General features: G+C 37.2%; 1 protein-coding gene across 1 annotated transcript in view; it reads left to right on the top strand.

The window, feature by feature from the left end:
* Window positions 1–16,120, top strand: part of ADGB (androglobin) — a 129,602-nt gene that overhangs the window by 24,143 nt on the left and 89,339 nt on the right. Inside the window, 4 exon segments of the mRNA XM_068409340.1 lie at window positions 5,436–5,575; window positions 6,873–6,959; window positions 8,606–8,817; window positions 10,386–10,514. Coding sequence (XP_068265441.1) covers window positions 5,436–5,575; window positions 6,873–6,959; window positions 8,606–8,817; window positions 10,386–10,514 — 568 coding nt within the window.

The raw sequence follows: 16,120 nt of genomic DNA, 5'->3' as shown, positions 1-16,120 counted from the left end.
TTCATTTTTGCTAGAGAGAAGAATATGAAGGCTGATTGTTAGGTTTGCACTGTATGATTTAAATTCTCACTCAGTAACTTTTACCCCATTTTTGTTTCAGTCTTAATTTCATCTGCTGATTTTTTTGTGTGTGTGCATTAATTGTTTTGAAATAATATTTAAAATATTTCTGTTCCTGTGTAGTGAATTATAGAATATGTGAGTTTGATCAAATATTTAGTAGAGTCAGACAAGTGGCCCACACCTCTGGTGGATTAGGATTAAGAATGGTTTTTATTGTTTAAGTAACTTGGCCTACTTTACAGAGCTATTTGTATCCAATTGTATTTAAAGGTGATTAATGACTTCCAGTGTGAGGACCATTTACTGAAGATGTACTGGTAAAACCAAAACATCCCATGGACTTTCTAAAGATAACAGACAATAACTTTTTTAATGCATATTTACAGTCACCAGGGAACACCTTAATTTAATATTGAACCTCATACTAATAAACAAAGAAATAATCACTGACCTAAAAGTTAGAAGTTGTCTATGTTGTGAGGCTTATTCTGGTTACACTTGTCTTTTGCAAATAGAATATGTCACAAAACACTAAGACGTATGATTGACCCTATTAAACTTCCAGTGGCCCAAACTTGAAAATATTTTTGACAGTCAGTTGGAAACATAAAGTTGGAAGTGCTAATGAAACTCAAAGGCGTCCCATTGGACTACTAGATATTTATGGAAACATAAAAAGTTTTACTTAAAAAAGGAAACAAAACCTTAAAAGAATGTGTAGAAAGCTTTTTTAAAAAAAAGTGAAAATCAGTGCCCTCATGAATACAACGAGAACAGCTAAGACAATGCAGACAGCTGATTAAGAAGGCCAAAGGTAGCCAATGAAATTCTAAGTTGCTAATAGTATTGCTATACAATATTTAAAAACCTGCTATTGCAAGTTACTGATAATAAAAACATAAACAGCAAGGTTAAGAAAAAAAACACCAACAAGCAATTATTCAATAAATATTTCTTCTATGCATTGGAAGGCTGAAAGAGACATATCTGTTCCTTGGCACAATGTGAGTTGAACAAACATAACCATCTCTAACAAAGCAGGGTTAGAGGCTTCAGCTGCTGAAATTAAAGATTTTCATATCAGTAGATCCAGGTAAGCTATGGACACATTCAGAGTACCTGCTTGAGATGGTGCCTGCTTTAGGCGTCTCCAGCAGCAGAATTTAAGTGGATGAATTTTGGTGGTGAAGTGGTCTGTTATTGTCAATGGGGATAGGTGGGGGTTTTTTCCAAGGATGATTAAGTTGTCTTACGTACTGAGTGAGGAGCTATCAGAACTAGTCAAACAAATATTCAGAGTTTCTGAGAGTTTTCCTGGAGGTTAGGCAGCTAACTTAGGGCTTTGTGTTAGGTATGTCTGTCTATGCAGATACCAAGCACTATATTATTCTGTGAGAGTGCATGAAAAGTTATAGAGAGCTCATATCTTTTATCAGATGACTGCCACCTCTGTTTTTGCATTAAATATGATGGTTAGAGCACTTATCAAGGAGAGGAAGAACCGAATATTCTTCCCTTCTCAGCTGTTAAGGACTAAAACTCCCAGTTTCTACAAGGACAGTTCCATGACTATAGCTTTGACTGCTCTGAAAAAATATAAGTCATGGGACCAAAAACCAAAGGGTGACACTTGGATTCTTTTCCAAAGTTTCAGCATCATTTAGATTTTAGACTGTCATGTGTTTAACTTGTGTCTCTTCCAGCTTGATAGAGGTTACAAAAGCATTGCATATAGTTAGTTATAAATGGAAAAGAAGATAATTCTAGTGGAGAACTTTGTAGTGAAATACAAAAAGGTCCAAAAGCTGGAATTTGACTTTAGATAAATTCAATCCAAAACATGACATAATTAATTAGAAGAAAAAGCAATTAAATATTAAAAGATTTTTTGAGGGAAATGGTATATTCAGCATTACTTCATATCCTTAAAATGTGATGAAGGAATTAAAAAAAATTGCTCATTTGGCTTTCTGGGAGAATACGTTATTAATATATATGCATCAAAAAAACCCCCTCATACAGTAAAAAGGACCCACCAAAGACTGAAGGAAATGCAAGAGGAGAAGGGCATAATCAAGAAGGAACAATCTGGAGGGTTTTTTTTTGTTTTTAACCCATGGTAAAAAAATAAAAAGTAGAGGTCTCTTGAGAAGATGTTCTTAGCCAATAGGAGGCAGTCAAAAGAAAGAGCAACAGTAAGTATAAGAATGAAACTCTTAAATTTGGGGAGAAAGGTTTTGTGAGTGTTGTGTTTGTGAAAAGCACTGATGTGATTAATGGAAGGATTTGGAAGGTGGAATATAAGAGTGCAGGTCAGAATATTCAAGGACAACACCCCTTAATTGCATAACTATAGCAGACAGAAAAATATAGCACAGGAGAGGAAGAGAATATATATGTAATTTGGTAAAGAGTGAAGAGATTTTATTTTCCTAATGGTCCTCATGGCAACTCTTCAGTTTACCATTATTTGAGATAATTAGTATTGCTCTACAAAAGGAGAGGGCACAAACTCCCCATCTCACAATGTATTTGGAACTTCAAAGTGAAGGAACTTGCATTACATCTGCAGCAAATGAGTGCTCCTGGACAGGGACAGCAGCAGGTCACGTGCCTCCGATGGATTAAGCTGGCAGAGTTTCGTGTTGGAGGTGCGGAGAGAGCCTCGCAGTTGCATGCAGCACGTCACTTAGGAACACCTTCAGCGCAGAGTTCTTTCAGAAAATCTCTACAGTTACAAATACAAGATAATTACTCAAACACTTCCATGACCCTTGGAAAATTGCTCATATTCGATTTCCTGTCGCTGGAAACCATTGCTCTAGTGGTTATAGTATAAAAAGTTCCTGTGTATAAAAGTAAGGAGGGATTTCTTTTACTTCTCCATCACCCTGTTAAATTGTTTATAAATCTGACCATCTTTCAGAATGAACATAAATGCAAACAAAGCCAGGGAGAATTTTTGAATAGCTGCACTTAGGCACGTTGCAGTTTGATACGTGTCTCTTGAGAAGGAATAAAACCCTGAGCATATTAATTCTATTTCTAAATAATCCTACACCATGTATTTGTATGAAGAAAAACTTACAGTTCTAATATAGTATAAATCAAATATGATATTTTAAAAGGAAGTTTCATGCAGTTTGCTATTGATACATGTCAGCTAGCCAGCACTGAGGAAGAAATAGGAAAGCAGTTAAAACTGGAAGAATCTCTTAACTTTCCTGTAAGGGGAAGCACTTAGCTGATTTACATGTCTGTGCTTTCCTCATCCCTTACTACTGCCTCTACTTACAGAATAACTTATATTTGTATAGGGAATAAGAGTTGCATGAGTTTGAGAAGGCAGAAATTATGTTGCCAAGGTTCCTCAGCAGAGGACATTATTCTGTGCGTGAATTTAATGCTGCAGAGGTTGTGTATTCTCGTGATAAAAGACTGCATTTTAAAGTATCTATAAGAGTTATCAGGGTGTTTTAGTTTCTTTGTCACTTCTGTTTTTTTTTATTTTGTTTTGGGCCTTTGGGTTTATTTAATTTCTTTTTCTCTGGTTGTACAGCTGTATTTCACAGAAAGAAAAACGGGGAGAAAAAAGAGGGTCAAGTGGTGGAAGATTAAAGAAAATGTGCAAATGAGAAAAGACAAATATCAGGAGAGAGACAGAAGAAACACATTTCACAGGACAAAGTGGAAAATTAAATGAAAAGGGAGAGAAAGCACAGTGCAAGAATAATGAACTGGTTTCAGTAAAATGCTGTATTGGGTCCTGAGGGGATTGTTGCCCTCCAGGTCAAACCCATGGATAATAATTTTTCACACAATTGACGGAATATTCTTTCAGTTCTACCCCACATCCTACTTTCACTTTGCATTCCTGAGATTCATTGAGTTTGTTTCTTTATTTCCACTTTTTCTCACCTATTTATTTCTTTTTTTCTGTCCATAAACCTTCTGCCTCATGTATTTTTTTTCTTTCTCTTGGTGTCTTATCTCCTTAAACCAGCATAATTGTTTCTAGAGTTAATAGTGAAATGCTATAAAAAGGTTATCACTGGTGCAAAACAATTGCGATATGGATTCTATTATTTATTAAGTATAAAAGGCGAGCAATTGGCAAGGAGAATAATTTTTTAATGGTGCTACATATGCAAAAAATACTATTGCCTTTCAAGAATGACATGCACAGAATTACTACTCTGAATTAAAAAATGTCCTGAGCTATAGAAAACCAAATATCTCTTCAGTCTTTCCCTTTGCTTTTCAACTTGTACTGCTCTCTATTAAACTTCAGCAATTACTGAAAGAGGAGATGAATATGAGATCATTTCAATTACTAGGTCCTTGTCTAACCTGGAAAATCTTAAAAATTTAGTTTTGGCTGTCAAGTAATAGTTTTTATCCTAAAAAAATATTAACCTTTTTTATGCTTTTTGGGTATCTTTGCCATATGGCCTACATTTGTTTTCTTCCGAAACCGATAGAACTCATATAGAGTTAATTGACAGGCCTTTCAGCCTGAAACCACAGTTTAGTTACAAGCAGAGAGCAATAATTTTGCCTTCTCTGATAACGTATGGTGAATATTTTGGTGATTTGGTCATTCTTCATCGTTTTGTGGGTGAGTTAACAGAAGTACTTGCTATTGCCCCTCTAATTCCTTAGCCTCTCTATTATGTCTTGATCACTAGGACAGAGACTTTTTTGGAGAATGGTAGACAAGATTTTGTGGGATATTAGCTCAATTTACTAATGCAATATCTGGTAGTGAAGACATCAGTATCTTGTCTTACCTGTTTGTTTCTTATCCTGAAATATGGGTATTTGTTACATTCAGTCATTTTGTGTTGTTTCCTATAGTGTTTTATAAGATACAATCTTACTGCTTTACAGGACACTAACCACTGCAGCCAATATCCCCAGGTAGCTCTTGGAAGAAAGGGGGACTGCTTATATCACAAGTGTTTTCCAGACGAAGACCTTAAAGAGGCATTTGCAAAACTGATATCTTTGTTAAGCCTTTTTTTAATCATTACTGTTTCTCAGGCATCTGTCGTGGCAGCTGAAGAAACAGCAATGAATGCATGCACATGATGGACTACACATGTGAGAGGAAATATATTTGGAAATAGCTGTAATTAGATTAATCTATGAAATAAATAAGTCAGAGCAGTAATAAAATGCTATGAATACTGTTTCCATGCTTCTTAGATGTTATATGAGAACTTCTTTTAAAGCCATCTGTAATGTAAATCAAATTACAGTAGAAATGGATTCTTGGGAAAGCGTTGAAAGTTCTCTTACATACCTGTTCTGTTTCCAGCCCACAAACTCAGTGTTTTCTTTCTTCTTTCCTCCCCTTCCCTCTATCATAGGGATGCTGGAGAAAGATCACTGTGGATGACACTATGCCCTTCAATGAAGCGGATAATTTGTTACTACCAGCTACAACCTGTCAAATTGAACTTTGGCCAATGTTGCTGTGTAAAGCTATCATTAAGCTGGCAAATACGAGGTATGTTTAGTCCTCTCACTTTCCATTTGTTTTGTGAAGTCACATGGAATTTGCAAAAAGTTGTTTTAGTATACGTGGGAAATATATTTTGCTAAAATTTTTGTAATGACAAATATACATATATCTGAAAGCTGATGCCGTGAATCAGTAAAGCAAAATCCCCTGTAGCTACAGAAGGTGCAGTGTTTCCTTTTTAGATGTGTTTGTAAATTTATGTGCAGAAAACTTTGCAGAGACTGGGGTACTCTCCCTGTTTTCTTTCTCTCTTTGTCATTATCCCTAAAAACCTTCACGTGGTTTTCTGCCGAATGGAAATATTCAAAAAGTTTTAATGAAATTTTACTTGTCAGCCTTAACCAGTATGGACTTAACCTGTATTGAAAATAAAATATTGTAAGCTACTTTTGATGCTTTTGCTATAGTTCTGCTGTTTGGTCTGTACGGTGATCCACTTCCCTAAATCTGACCTGGAAAGCAGAAGGTGGCCCATGGTGCCAATGATTGACATTTATGGCCACAGGTTCCTATGAGATGAGCAATGAACACCAACTGTTTAAATGACTAAACTTCAGAAAAGAATTCAAAACACTGATCTGAGTAGTCAAGCTTCCCTGTTCTGGTCATATCAAGTGATGTTTGTCAGAAGAGTGATCTAAAGTACTTTTACACAGGCGAGGGAGTTGCCTAGAGCTGCCCATTAGGAAACTCTGTTTGCAGGAACATGTTTGAAATACTGCATTTCTCCAGAGCACAAGGGTTAGTCATGGCCACGTGCATCTTTAGCCTTGGTCCTCTCAGGATCTAAAGATGGAAATCTCTCTAGAGACTAAGAGACTGTATCAGTTTGAAAGAGTGAGGTGTGGTACACTGGAAGTACAGCCAACTCGTGCATAATAACCTGGGAGTTAAAGCAGCTACTCAGGAAATGGAAGTCCTAGATTCATATCCCCCTTCTAGCATAAGGGATTTCAAACCCACATCTCCAACCCTGAAAAAAGAGGCTTTACTGTGTGCAATACATAGTATGCTTGCTAACAGTTTTGAAACTATGCCGTTGTACAGGAGGGAACACTAAAATAATGGGCCTGATGCAAAGGTGTAAAAGTAAATTTGACTTTGTAGGCTAGTAATCAGCAGTGGTTTGGAAAGCTCCTAAAATTGCAAGTATTGACTTGTTTTTCAGCAAGCTATTCTGTTTGTGTATGGTCTTGCTCTTACAGAAAGCAATGTAGACTGCAGAGTTTACTGTGAGTTAGTTATATGATAATTTTGTATAATGTCTGCTTTTATCTTATAGTATACATGATACTGGAAAAAGAGAGCTGGAGGAATTTACAGTTCTACATACACTGACTGGATGGATACCAGAAGTTATTCCTCTCCAGTAAGTTCTTCTATTAAACAATTTACATATTAGTTATTTAATATAATTCTATAAGTCATCATGAAAAATAAAGCTAAGCCCTAAAAGTCCTTCAGAATCAATTTTGGGAAGCGTACAGTTTTTAATTCTGGCACTTGGGAAATGTGCCTTCAAGGAATGCAATTTTATTGTGTTTTTCTTTGTAGGTCATACAGTTGCTTGTAAAGCTATTTATCACGTTAAGCTGATGCCTATTCTTTATAAAATTATTTTTAACTCATATTAAGCACTGTGGTGAAAACAGGGTTAGAGAAATCTATGTTTCATCTAGTGTACATATGCAAAATGTCTGCCAGTAATAATAATAACTTTATATCTGAATGTACTGTAGAAAGTATACATCATGAATTTGGAAGTAATCAACTTCAGCTAGTATGGTGTTTTCAGCTTTTAAATTGGAACAGTTGATATACTTCTATTTCCAACCAAAAATAGTATTTCTGACCTATAATAACATTTTTCTTGTTTCCTGTGTGTTTAAGTCTGTTTTGTGGTTTTAAAGAACAGACCTTCTAATTTTCCAGCTTGACATTCTTTTTACTGAATGAATGACCAGGATACAGGCACTAAATACTTAGATATTTTTTAAAAATTACAACTTTTTGCCTTCTGAAGTATACATTCTAATGAATACATAGAAAACAAATAGATTTGGTTTATATAAAATTCATTTAGGTACAATTGTTTATTTATAAGAATATTTCAGTATTCAATAAGTTCAGTCAAAGACTATTCTAGCCCTTGTTTCAGCAATTTTTATGTCCCAATCTATGCCTGCAATTTAGGTTTTTAATATATTTCTGTCTTACAGTAGTGTGTATGTAGCCCATGGACTTAGAAATCTAAAAGTAATCTAAATTTTGTTTCTTTATGTAGTTATTTTTACAACTGCAAGAGCAAAAAACAGTATTCACGACTCTGGCACTGCAAATATATTATATTCTGGAATAAAAAAATGTGAATGCCACAGTATCCTTGCAATAGTAGATGGCTTTAGCTCATTGTACAATCAATTTTTTTTTTTTTTGAAAAAAGAGGTTGCATGCAGTTAGTTTGCATGAAGCTTATTCATGGCCCTAAACAATTCATTTGGTTTTAGGTTATTTTTGGAATCACTGAGTTTCTGTGGAGAACCAGTATGGCTGCAACTGTCATGTCAAAAAGCTGTTGTAGCTGGTGGAATCAGTGGAAGAAGCATGGAACTACCTGTGCTGAAACAGTTAGGAAAAACTAGTTTGGAAGTACCTTTGAGAAGGTTTTTAATGTACAGAGCCAGAATCAAGTTACTATATGGTGTAGTTGCAAAGTGGTCTGCAAATTTCTCTGCCCCAACTTTTATCTGCTAAAAAGCTTTAGAAAGGATGCTTCATTTACATGCTTCTCTAACCACCATCTCTTTCTTTATGGGTCTGTCCATAGTCTGTCTCGTAACAAACTGGCTGATACACAAAGTCAAGCAAGTGTGTTTTATTTACTAAAATAACCCAGTAATTTTTGTAAGACTTGGGCTGTCAGTTGTAGTATAGTGTTGTCTAAATGAAAATCACACTTTATTTTCTTATTGCAAGTATCATTATCATTGACATATACATGTGTTTTTTTTAAAGGCCTGGATACTTGGACAAAGTCTGGGGCTTTTTGAAAGAGATTGTGCCAGAATTCAAGTTGCCAAATAAGAAAACTCCAGAACTTGATACTCCTCAGTCAGATACAAAACCTAAAGAGACCAAAGTCTCAGAGTTAAAAAATGAAGTTTCATCTGTGAGTAAGCAGTCAGATAAACCCGAGAATGCAGAGAAAGCTGATAAAATTGGCAAAGGTCTGTAATTTTAGGTAGTGTTATCTTTGTAGGTCAAGCATAAATAAAGTTAGCATAGCCTCTGGCTTTGAATTTGTATGTCTTTATTATGCTACATGCAGTTCAGTGAGTTTGTTTTTTCACTGAACATGTTGCAATGGTGTAAATTCAAAAAAGTTTTGTTTAACCTACAGAAGCAGTACTAGTCTCTTATTTTATGAAAATGGCCTAATTTTATGGCAGAGATTTCTTCAGCTCTGTGTCACAGCCATTTCTTTAAAGACTGGTTCCTTGCAGAGGGATAACAGAGAGGTTACACTACTTTGATCATCAGTAAATTATACATTTCATAATGGATGTTACAAAGCATGATTACCTACAGAGGGTTCTGACAAGTATGTTCTAATGACTACCTGCATTTTAATTTATAGCAGCTTTTCTGTTTATGCTACTAGGTACAGGTATTAATTTTCTTCAAGAGCTGCTAATCCTATTTACATTCAAATGAAAAAAATTATGTTTAGAAACTTGTTTGTTCCAGTATATTATTCTTCAATGTTTATATCTGAGGCCGTTTTCTTAGTTGCTGTTTTTAACTTGGAGGCATGGATGCAATTTTACAACACTTATAATGTCTTTGGAAGGTACAAATCATATACTAAAATTTCTGTTTCTTCCTAGATTTTCAGAAAAATCCCTTCCTTCCCCACTTTGAATCCCAAATGCTAAGTCCTAATGTCGAAAGTGTTATAAAAATATTAGAAGATACCTGGCTGAGGGTATTCTGTCTTCTTAGGAATCCTTGCTATCATTTTATGACCCATCCACCAGCGTAGCAGATATTTCAGAGTTTGGAACAGACATGCACAGGGATGCAGCCACTGGGAACAGCACTGTCATTCATTCAACAGGGTGCTCTAATTTATTCCCAGAAAACTTTGTAAATTTAATCCTGCCTAAGACTTAGAAATTCTATTAGTAACTGAAACAGCTAAGAATCGGGGAAGCACTGTTACGATATAGCTCTGTAATCTCCAACTCTGAGGCTACAAGCTTTGTTCAGATGCTCTATTAATGTTTGGGATTTTTAAAATTAGAAATGTATTTTCCTATAGTCTAAGTTATAAGGCTTGAAAGAAGCTTCTGACTGTGGGAGACTTTCTTCATCCGTGTCCATTGGGAACCTATGCCTCATCTATGTTAGATTTTTTTTTTTAAATTACTGATGCACGGGAGCAAGGACATGAAGAAAATATTTGACACAGTGCCAGGAATTCAGGAATTCCAGACACTACAGTAGGGACATGAGAGTTGTGCACTAACTGGAAGGTGGGACTGAAGCCTTCCTGGCCTCTTCTCTGTAAATCTGCATTAGCATCTTAAGAATTTTTTTTTTTTTTAATTTTTTTAAACTGAATTACATGAGTTCTTTATTGTATCTCAGCTCTTCTGACTTGGAATAGTTTGTGGTTGATTTTTTTTTTAAACTTATCTAAAATGTCATTAAAGCATTTACACAGTCTGAGACTTTATGACTGAAAGTTTGTGTATGAAAAAGAAAAATATTTAATCTTTATTTTGCTTAATAGAAAAACTAGAGCAGAGAGAAACTGGAAAGAAGAAAAGCAGAGAAGGAGAAAAAGAAAAAAACAAGTTAGCACTTCAGTCTTCACAAATGTTTGCAGAAGCCCAAAGTTCTCTTCAGGCCTTAACTGAAAGTAAGCCCTGTTCTTTTGAAGCTAAAAATATAAACGGGAGATATGTAAAGCAAAGGGCTTTGCGTTTATTTGTTTTTGGACTTAATTGGGAGGTTAAATATACTAATTTTTTTAAAAATTGAAGTTCTTTACAGGCTTCATTACAGACTGAAGTTATTCTATTAACCTATTAAAATCCTGTAACTTGTATTAAGTTAAAGTAAATCTGTGCAGAATATTTGGAAGTTGCTGGCCAGTCATGTAGGACCAAGATTTGTTCTAGTGGTAAACTGTGTTTCTGTATTACAAAAAAAAAAAAGAGCTTCCTCTTTAATAACTTATTTGTTCAATACCTACTTTATACAGTAATTTGCGATTGGAAAAAGCAGGAATGCTTCTTTGTTGAAGGGCAGGGGGGCAGGGTGGCCTGAAATACTCATTAGAGTACAATTAATGATTTGATTGTTTAACAAATTGTTTCCTTTATCCTGGAATAATATCTTGATGAATTTATTTTTTGTACTGATACATTCATGATAGCATAAAAATTAAGTAAATTCTTGCTTTGTGCATTTAAATTTAATTGTTTTTTTTAAAAAGACAAAATGGAGTTTAAACAAACCAAAGCAAATACTAATCAGTCAACTAATCAGTCAATAACAAATGTTGTACTTACTACTATAAAATATAGAAAATCTTCATAAATGGACATGAATCTGATTTGCTTTTTTCGTTGCTTATATTGCATACATGTAGCATTTCCATGTGGCTAGCAGAAAGAAACATATTGATTAACTGGAATATTATCTAGTTGCAAATCAATAGGTAAGAATAGGTAGAGCATCTTTCTTTGAGAAAATAGCTACAAAGTAAAAATGTATAACAAGAATGAAACTCACTATGTAAATTGCATTCCTACTTCTTGATTTAAATCCTGATTAAAATTGGTGGTTTAAATAATTTTAATTTATATGAAACCAATATTGCTGTTTGTCATAAGCAAATATATTCATTTGAATTCCTACCTTATGTACTACTACAGGAATTAAACAGCAGTAAATTTTAAAATGTATTGCAGGAATGTAATTTGCTTTAGTGGTAGTAGTTATGGAATACAAAATGAGGCATTTCACATGAATATAAGGAGCATGACTAGTACGCAAGCATGTCGTGGGGTAAAGAAAGCAAAGGCAAAGCAGAAGGATCCAAGTGATGAATTCTAGAAACCGCGCGAAATGCATGAAAGAGCATTAAAAATCACCAGACAGTGTTTCCATATGAAGAACTACAATGACATTTTGATCTCTGTTCTGCCATTTAAAGCACAGTTTACGCTGTTTTCTGAAAGACAGTTAGTGGCCTGTGAAAAGGTTATTTAGAAAGAATATTAGTTCAGGGCTCAAATACGATGGTCAGAGAACTCGTTTATCCTAAGTCTGAACCAGAAAAGAGTTTTGAAAAAGAGTAAAAGGTAGATATCTCACTGATAACTTGATAAGAATTTGAATAGAAGTAAATGTGCAGATTGTTGAGTCAGAGGCTGTAAGATATGGAGCAAATTTAAGATTATTAGAATGCAAGGGAAAAAAGAAGAATTGCAGTTTGAAATAATACTGAATTAAAACGGATTTTTGTTGTGAGATTGCATCCACAAGAGAAAAAGCTTGCAGGCTTTATGAGAGACATGGTCTGCAGAGAGTGGCCTGGGACAGTAGAACCATTGTTGTGCATTATAAATACGTAAAGGGCAAGTGTCATGAGGATGGAGCCAGGCTCTTCTCAGTGACATCCCTTGACAGGACAAGGGGCAACGGGTGCAAGCTGGAACACAGGAGGTTCCACATAAATATGAGGAAAAACTTTACAGTGAGGGTAACTGAACACTGGAACAGGCTGCCCAGAGAGGTTGTGGAGTCTCCTTCTCTGGAGACATTCAAAACCCGCCTGGACGCGTTCCTGTGTGATATGGTCTAGGTAATCCTGCTCCGGCAGGGGGATTGGACTAGATGATCTTTCGAGGTCCCTTCCAATCCCTAACATTCTGTGATTCTGTCTGAAACCAGGGCTAGGTTCAAAGTCAAACTCCAGAGGCAATAGTTGTAAAAAGTTTCTGAATTGTTCTTGGGCATTTTGTAATGATGACTTTACTTAATGAAACAGCTTTTTTTTTGCTTTTTTTTTTTTTAATGTAAGTGGCTTGGAAACTATTTCATTTCCAGCATCATAAAAGTGCTTATTTCCCTCCTGCAAGATTTCACTCTACCTATTGAGTATGAGGATTTTAAGGGAATTTTTCTTCTTTCTATGATAAATATGAGTTATTTCTAGAGAGGTATTTAACTACTCGATATTGTTTATATTTTATTCCTAAAATGACAAAACCTTTTGTATTCATTGGATTGTATATTCATTACCTTGTTTAGTTTCATACACATCGACATACCAGTTACTTCTAAGTATGCGGAAACTTCTCTTACAGGCTTTTGATTTTGTGTGGGTTATAATGTTGTGGTGGGTTGATGCTGTCTGGCAGCTTAGTCCCCACCCAGTCACTCGCTCCAGTGGGATGGGGAAGAGAATCAGAAGGACTGAACCTCTTGCCCACCCCTAGCATACCTGCTGGGGCAGCACAGTGAAAAACAGAAGGATTTAATGCTATGTGAGCTCTGCTGAGCAATAGCTGACACATTGATGTGTTATCAACACTGTTTTGGTCACGTATCTAAAACACAGCGCTGTACAGGCTGCTCTGAAGAAAGTTAGCTCCATCCCAGCCAGACCCAATACAAATATATAAATGCAGTTCTGAATCCCTTGTGCACTCAGACCAATGCCTGCTGCACCCCCTAAATCATAAAATCATAGAATGGTTTGGGTTGGAAGGGACCTTAAAGATCATCTACTTCCAACCCCCCTGCCACAGGCAGGGACACCTGAAGGGATCTTAAAGATCACCTAGTTCCAACCCCCCTGCCACAGGCAGGGACACCTTTCCACTAGACCAGGTTGCTCAAAGCCCCATCCAACCTGGCCTTGAACACTGCCAGGGAGGGGGCATCTACAACTTCTCTAGGCAACCTGTTCCAGTGTCTCACCGCCCTCACAGTCAAGAATTTCTTCCTAATATCTAATTTAAATCTACGCTCTTTCAGTTTAAAACCATTCCCCCTTGTCCTGTCACTACTTGCCGTTGTAAAAAGTCCCTCTCCCACTTTCCTGTAGGCCCCCTTCAGGTACTGGAAGGCTGCTATAGGGTCTCCCTGGAGCCTTCTCTTCTCCAGGCTGAACAGCCCCAACTCTCTCAGCCTGTCTTCATAGGAGAGGTGCTCCAGCCCCCTGATCATCTTTGTGGCCCTCCTCTGGACTCGTTCCAACAGTGCCATGTCCTTCTTATGTTGAGGGCCCCAGAGCTGGATGCAGTACTCCAGGTGAGGTCTCAGGAGAGCAGAGTAAAGGGGCAGAATCACCTCCCTCGACCTGCTGGCCACGCTTCTTTTGATGCAGCCCAGGACACGGTTGGCCTTCTGGGCTGCAAGCGCATACTGCTGGCTCATGTTGAGCTTCTTGTCAACCATCACCCCCAAGTCCTTCTCCTCAGGGCTTCTCTCAATCCATTCTCCACCCAGCCTGTATTTGTGCTTGGGATTGCCCCGACCCACATTCAGGACCTTGCACTTGGCCTTGTTGAACTTCATGCAGTTCACACAGGCCCAGATCTCAAGCCTGTCAAGGTCCCTCTGGATGGCATCCCTTCCATCCAGCGTGTCGACCACACTGCACAGCTTAGTGTTGTCAGCAAAGTTGCTGACGGCACACTCGATCCCACTGTCCGTGTCGCCGACAAAGATGTTAAACAGGACCAGTCCCAATACTGACCCCTGAGGAACGCCACTTGTCACTGGTCTCCACTCGGACATCGAGCCGTTGACTGGCCAATCCAGCCAATTCCTTATCCACGGAGTGGTCCATCCGTCAAGCCCATGTCTCTCCAATTTAGAGACCAGGATGTCGTGCGGGACAGTGTCAAATGCTTTGCACAGGTCCAGGTAGATGACATTAGTTGCTCTTCCCCTATCCACTAGCGCTGTAACCCTGTCCTAGAAGGCCACCAAATTTGTCAGGCATGATTTGCCCCTAGTGAAGCCATGTTGGCTGTCACCAATCACCTCCTTGATTTCCGTGTGCCTCAGTATAGTTTCCAGGAGGATCTGCTCCATGATCTTGCCAGGCACAGAGGTGAGACTGACTGGCCTGTAGTTCCCCGGGTCTTTCTTTTTCCCCTTCTTGAAGATGGGGGTTATGTTCCCCCTTTTCCAGTCAGTGGGAACTTCACCAGACTGCCATGACTTCTCAAAAATGATGGATAGCGGCTTAGCAACTTTATCCACCAGTTCCCTCAGGACCCGTGGATGCATCTCATCAAGTCCCAAATACAATATGAGTTGCAGCATCTTTGAAGCATTGAACCTGTTCCTCTATTCATCCTCTTGCGTGGATCCAGCAGAATAACGAGCCCTTCACCTGATCAGTCAGGGGCTCTTCCTGAGAGCAGCCAGCTCTTTGGTCCTGTGGCTTATCAGCCAGCCAGTCCTCGGGAAACTTTTGGAGACAATTCGTATGTTCCTACTGGCCCATTTCAGCACACAATCTGCACTTTTCCATGGATCAGCCTTTCCTTCTAGTAACTATTTCCCCTTTCATATCTAGGGAGTCCATTCATTCTGTAAAGAGTTTTTATGATGATGTGATATGAGCTACTTAGGCCCCTTGTTCCTATAAAGAGCCACCGCTCCACTTTCCATTTATGTTTCTAGACTAATGATTTTCCTAGTAATTTCTGAACTGCTGGAAAGGGAATACTATTCCACTGGAGAGGGCACTCGCCGGGAATTTGGGAGTTTGTTCTACAATCCAACCATTTATTTTTGCTAAGTCTCATTGTGCCTTAGTACCAGTTTTATAATTAGAGATGATAGTATTTTATATGTTACAGAAGTGTTGGGAGATTATTATGATGTTTAAAAATTTCAGAAATCATACAAGCAGATCTGTAATGTTAACCGTCAGAGTCAATGAGATATATAACACAACTGTAAAGTTATTTTCATTTTCCTTTTGCCTATTCAAAAGAGTTTTCATTTATAAGTAGGGACCAGAGCCTAATATTTTGTTCTGGTTTTTTAAATGCATATTATCATTCTGCATTATTTATGTCAATTCTGAAAAGCACGTAGGTTGTTTTTCTGAAGACCAAAAAAATACCCTCCAATAGGCAAAGCTAATTCATGACTAATAAAACAGCAGAGGCTAACATATGAGCTGCACACCTGATGAGAAGGATATTGAAAGCCAACTGAAGTGTTTTGGAAAGTTAAAACTCAGCATCAGCTCTTGTTTGACAAATAAATATTTAAGAGAAACATTAAGATATAGTGACAAAATTCTTTGCGAGTCTTCAAAACCTATGATTTTTTTAAAAATAAGAACAGTTAAGAACTATTAAAACCAACAATTTTAATTCTTGGCCTTTCTTTTTAAGTGGCTGGATATATATGTTACATGAATCAGTTCAGAAGATACTTTCCCTTCTCCCAGGGACTGAAACATTTGTTCAGGTTGTGTAGTAC

Source organism: Nyctibius grandis, chromosome 1 (genome assembly GCF_013368605.1).
Source record: "Nyctibius grandis isolate bNycGra1 chromosome 1, bNycGra1.pri, whole genome shotgun sequence".
Classification (NCBI taxonomy): Eukaryota; Metazoa; Chordata; class Aves; order Nyctibiiformes; family Nyctibiidae; genus Nyctibius; species Nyctibius grandis.
The sequence above is the reverse complement of the archived record's forward strand: the minus strand, read 5'-3'. Positions and strand labels throughout refer to the sequence as shown.